Here is a 6,000-nt window from a genome sequence, read left to right as displayed (position 1 = left end):
TAAATTGACTAGACTGATTTACAACTAGAATAATTTTATAGTCATTTTTATATGTTTATACGTTTGCCTACTGTACTTTCATCATCCAAAGACCATATTGCCATTTTCACCCACACCGATCGCCCCACTCTCTGTCTCCCTCAGCGCCTCTGGTTGGCCACTGGACCGTGGCTTGTTATACTCTATAGAAACTCTAATAGTCCAGTGGTCTGGACAGATATGGAATGTCTTGAAGAAAGACTCTGGTATGATGCTGCTCCAGGGAGACCACCCAGGGCCCAACGTGGAGCTCCAGTTTTGGACCGCTCAGAGGGAGAACCTGCTGGGCATCCAGTCACAAGTATGACACTGGTTCTGTAGAAGTTGGCAGGGGGTGCAGTCAATTCAAATTGTAAACTGAAACTGCAGTTCTCAAAGTATCAGTAATAGATGTGTTTAATTCATAGACACAGGATATGAGACTCTTATTCCTGAAGACCAGATTTTGAGTCCACAGGTTAAATGGCCAGAATTATTAAATGTCAGACCTCAAATGTGATTGCATGACATACACTAATGACCCCAGTAATAAACATATAATTTAATTTACACATTTCCCAAGAAAGTTAACAAAAAGTGATCTTCATAAACTTTGTAAAGGTAGAATGTATGGCAGAGGTGTTGTATTGAATTGCAATAGATTGTACAGGTGTATCTAATTAAGTGGCCACTGGCTCGACACACCCACCCGCACGCAGTGCCATCCGTGGCCCCCCCAGCAGCGAGCCTTCTCATACTACCTCTCCTCGCCCATTACTTTAATGCCACCACACGCTGTTTTTTCCTGGAGCCACAGTCCCGACTTTGCTTAACAAACTACCCGGGCTGCTGCACTCACTTCCTTGCTCCATAAACCGGGTCCTAGTCCACATTGGCCATAATGACACATCTCGTCGGGAATCTGAACGGACGAAAGACTATTTTAATCAACTTTTCAACCTTTTAAAAAGTTATGGAAAATCTGTTTTTATCAGTGGTCCCTTACCAACGCTGTCCCATGATTCAGAGCGCTTCAGCCGGCTTCTCAGTCTCAACACCTGACTTCTGTCCACCTGTCATACCCACAACTTTGGTTTCATTGACAATTTTAATTTATTTTGGAACCGTCGCTCTTTTTATAGGCCTGATGGAGTTCACCCAAACAGACTAGGTTGCTTGTTTTTAGCAGTCAACCTACAGCTCGCTGTACAGTCTGCCCGACGTGACTATTTACCTTACCACACGCCCCAATTCCCCCCCAAGCAGTCTTCTTCTTCTCCGTCCACCATGGCAGCTCCCAGATCGATCACCCTCACCAGCTCCCCCCTGTGGCCTCATATGTCACCATCCCGTCCTCCAAACAAACGCTCTGGCTGCCTATTCACATACCACCAGTGACGGACTGGCCATCTGGAATTTGGGCAAATGCCACAAGGGCCGCCCCCTATGGACCCCTATGGACCACTACTGATAATGTGTCTTTGGTTAATTTTGGTAAGTTATTTTATGCATGCAGCTACATATATTCAAGATTGTACTGCGGCGAGGTGCGTGGAAAGATTCACTCGGAAGGCAGAGTTACTAATTTCCAAGCTAGGTTATTGACAAATATAGGGCTGGTGTGTTGCAAATGCCAGGGCCGTTTTTTGATCCCAGTCCATCACTGCATACCACCTCTCATCGTCCAACTGCATCCCTTCACTATGGTCAAACCGTATTTTGTCATCACATCAACACAGCAATTCACATCTCAGACCATCTTGCAATCATCACGGACATCAACATCCCCATTCCTATCCCAAAAGACAAGCGCAAAATCTCATTGAGGAACCTCAAATCCACAAATTCATCTGCTCTCTCAGCTCCCCCCCAATTCCTCTCTCAGTTCCGGATCAGTCCCCACAACACTCAAGCTTGCATCAGTCACCCCTATCCTCAAAAAACCTGGTCTAAACCCGGACATGTCCAACTTTCGACCCATATCCAACCTCCCCTTCCTATCAAAAATCCTGAAACGTGTCAAATTAAAACCCACCTCTCCTCCAATAACCTGTTTGAACCATTTCAATCTGGATTCCACTCACAACACAGCACTGAAACAACCCTCTTCAAAGTCACCAATGACCTACTCCTCTCCTCTGACTCTGGCCACCTCACCATTGTTATCATGCTTGACCTCACTGCAGCCTTTGACACCATCAACCACTCCATCCTCCTGTCCCGACTGGAAACCTACTGCAACATCAGTGGCACCGCACTCTCCTGGCTCCGTTCCTATCTCACCAACAGACAACAGTTACATACACATCAACAACTGCACCTCCTCCGTTGCACCTCTGTCACAAGGCGTCCCCCAAGGTTCGGTGCTTGGTCCCCTCCTTGTCATCCTTTACATCCTGCCACTCTGAAATATCATACGCAAATATGATCTTCACTTCCACTGCTACGCCGATGATGTCCAGATCTACATCTCTACCGAATCCATCACCACAGCTACATCCTCCACCCTGACCAACTGCCTCACCAATATTCAAACCTGGATGTAATCCAACTCAACTACAATAAACCGAAATCCCTCACAAAGAACACCCATAACTTCGGTCTCACTGTCAACAACTCCACCCTGTCTCCATCCCCACACATCCGTAACCTGGGAGTCATCTTCGATAGCAACCTCACTTTTGAAAACCACATCAACCAAATAACCAGAACTGCCTTCTTTCACCTCAAAAGCATTGCCCGTCTCCGCACATCACTCAACTTCTCTGCTGCCGAAACTTTGATTCAAGCCTTCATCACTTCCAGAATTGACTACTGCAACAGCATCCTCTATGTTTCACCTTCAAAAGCCTTAAATAAACTCCAATACATCCAAAACTCTGCTGCCCGTCTCCTCACCCACACCCGTTTCCGTGATCACATCACTCCCGTCCTTCAGAACCTCCACTGGCTCCCTGTTTCCCAATGCATCCAGTTTAAAGTCCTCCTCCTCACCGACAAAGCCCTCCATTACCAGGCTCCTTCCTACCTCACAGACCTGCTCCACCGCCACAATCCCCCCTGTAACCTCCGCTCCTCTGACGCAAACCTCCTCTCCTCACTACTCAGGACCGAGCACCGTACCTGGGGTGACAGAGCTTTCACCATTGCAGCCCCTCCCTCTGGAACTCCCTACCCATACACATCTGTGACTGTACTGACCTGGAAACATTCAAAACACTAATCAAAACACACCTCTTCAGATTAGCTTTCCACATATAAAAGTCTTACATTTCTCACCTGACAGTTACTGGTTTAATTGTTTGTAATTGCTTTTAATATGCTTGTTTTATGTGTCCGTTTTTTTGCTTATCTGTTTTTAATGTGCTATATGTGCTGGTTTTACTGTAAAGTGTCTTTGAGTACCATGTAAAGCGCTACATAAATAAAATCTATTATATTATTATTACTACAATGTCCTTGTTTTCAGATCCAGAGCCCCAAAGCGGAGCACATCATGGAGATCCTGAGAAGAGTCAACAGCAGTTACGACTCTTCCTTCAAAGACATCTGCCTCAAAGTCAATGAGGGTAGATCGGCATTACTCATCATTTATCAGTGCTAATTAATGAATGAATTTACTAGTCTCTCACAGCCCAACCACTCATTTAGTTGCACTTACAACCAGAGATACAGATCCACATACAGCTATTATTATGTCTTCATTCTTCAAATGCACAAATAATGTCTGTTTTTTTCTGTGTGCCCTGTCTCAAATCACATATCTATTTGTAATTTCTGACAATCACTATGCAATCACATTGCCACTGTTGCTAGAAATGGTCAATCTAACAACACAACTGTATGATTCTAATTCTGTTAAATTACCCCCCTATTAGGATCATGTTATCCATTACTACTTCTGTATGTGAATCCCATAGCGGTGCTGGAAGCAGAGGACATCGATCTGTATCTACGCCCTCTGAGGAGAGTGATCAGCAGCTTAGAAGAGAGGAGTTTCCCACAGGTAGACACTCTACTGCCTCCTCTTTTCCACACACTCTGCCTCATCTGGAGCCGTTCCAAATACTACTGCACTCCACAACGCATGGTGGTCCTCCTGCAGGAGTTCTGCAACCTGATCATTGAAAAGGTACGGTGATACATTTCTGTGTATGTGTGAAAAAGAAGGAGACAGAATATCTATCTATGGTATTCTTAATATGATTGTGCGTCTGTATCCAGGCCTTTGCCTACCTCATCCCCGAAGAGTTGTTTAAGATGGAGCTTGAGGAAGGGGTGGAGAGAGTCCAAATAACCGTCTCAGTTCTGCGCACCTTCAAGCAATTGTTTCACACTCACCGACAGCGGATCCCCAAGTACTACAGCCACAGCCAGGACATCAAGCTGTGGGACTTTCCGGCTACGCTTGTGTTCCAGCGGTCAGACCGCATCATGGAAAGGCTGCTTATGATCGAGGTGCATGGGTTGACAAGCATAGCTCTGTTTGTGTTGGTTTTCAAGGAAGATTAGAAATGTGAGCATCTGGCTGTTATTCCTGAAATAAAATGCTAGAACAATTGGCCTCAAGAAGAAATGATTCCCAATATCTTTACATCAAGTAAACTGCTGTATATTCATTTTTTATGTATATTTGTGTGTTAAATGTTGCGATGTACAAAATCGCCACCCCACAGAAAGTGTTTTTTCTAACAATGATAACCTCCATCCTATCACATGGACCCATCAGTGGCTTTTCTCCTCTCATCTGTAGGAGCTTTTTGCAACAGCGCTGGACTTTCTGAAACTGGAGAAGGTTGAACTGGGTGGATCCCGAGGGAAAGTCCTCAGTGAGATGGTCTTCAGCATGAGCGATGAGTTTCATGACCGCTGGAGGGCCCTCAGAGAGAGCAAATATGACCCCCTGGACTATACGAACGATGTGAGTCCTAGTGAAATAGTTTGCTGTAATATCACACTGCTATGTAATTATCAAGCCCCAAAGGGCTGTGATTCACAACACTTAAATAAATAATAATAAAATTAATAAAAAAATAACAATTAGATGTTATTTTTCTGCACAGCAGTACAGTAATTGAAAACTAGCAGAGCAAAGTAGTTGCCAAGCAACACGCAAGAGTCGTTATTAGTCAGTGCATCAATTTTATTTAATTTGCTAGATATTTTACAGCTATTTTACGGCAGCTTCCAGTGTGACTCAGCCAATCGAGACTGGAACGAATCAGAATTTGATCTGTGTTTCAATATATTTTTTCAACTCAGCTATAGAGAACTTGTAGTACTGCGCCGAAAATGTAATGGAATAAAAAATTGCCGAATGATATAAGTGGACACAAAGCTTTTTCATCAGGAAAGGGATTGAAAATATCCATGTATTTCCTGACTAATGCCATCTTGTGTCCAGGGTTTTGTGCGTCACTACAGGCGTTTCATGGAGCAGAACCGAGATTTTGACCAGAGGCTGGGAACTGTCCTCAATCTGGCCTTCCAGCACTCCAAAAACCTTCAGTCAACCTTTAAGGTATGTCTGTTGCACCTTGACCCCTTCAAACATCCCATTACTGTGTTTACTGATATACTTCCAGCTCATTTGGAGACAAGGTGTTGATCAGTTACACTTTTTCAGTATCTGTGTAAAAAGAGCAAGTTTAGCATGTTAGCATACTATAATCACATTGATGAGCAGCAGAGCAGTATGTGGTCGTTATTGGGGATTTTCAACTTGTTGGTGGCTTAGATCAAAAGCCAGGGAATCAGAACTATATTTTTGGACATCATACCTCAATTTCTAAATTGAACACTGTCTGTGTTGTTTTCGTGTCCTATCTAGTTGTTGAAGATGTTCAGCACCCTGCTTGAGAGACCCAGGATCCACCAGCTGTTCTCCCCTAACTACAAAGTGTTGCTGGACATGTTCAACCAGGAAGTAGACCACTGTCAGTTCATACTTGATCAACACAGAAACGGGGTAAGAGAGGTTGA

At 44.2% G+C, this 6,000-nt stretch overlaps 1 protein-coding gene across 1 annotated transcript in view; it reads left to right on the top strand.

Annotated features, from left to right (window-relative positions):
- The first annotated feature begins 247 nt into the window (after window positions 1-247).
- Window positions 248-6,000, top strand: part of dnah9l (dynein, axonemal, heavy polypeptide 9 like) — a 58,204-nt gene continuing 52,451 nt past the window's right edge. Inside the window, exons 1-7 of the mRNA XM_078263529.1 lie at window positions 248-340; window positions 3,488-3,587; window positions 3,939-4,150; window positions 4,243-4,476; window positions 4,772-4,939; window positions 5,423-5,539; window positions 5,849-5,986. Coding sequence (XP_078119655.1) covers window positions 248-340; window positions 3,488-3,587; window positions 3,939-4,150; window positions 4,243-4,476; window positions 4,772-4,939; window positions 5,423-5,539; window positions 5,849-5,986 — 1,062 coding nt within the window. The remainder of the gene's footprint in view (window positions 341-3,487; window positions 3,588-3,938; window positions 4,151-4,242; window positions 4,477-4,771; window positions 4,940-5,422; window positions 5,540-5,848; window positions 5,987-6,000) is intronic.

Source organism: Sander vitreus, chromosome 12, assembly GCF_031162955.1.
Source record: "Sander vitreus isolate 19-12246 chromosome 12, sanVit1, whole genome shotgun sequence".
In the NCBI taxonomy this organism is placed as follows: Eukaryota; Metazoa; Chordata; class Actinopteri; order Perciformes; family Percidae; genus Sander; species Sander vitreus.
Note: the sequence above shows the minus strand (reverse complement) of the source record. Positions and strands in the feature narration are given on the sequence as shown.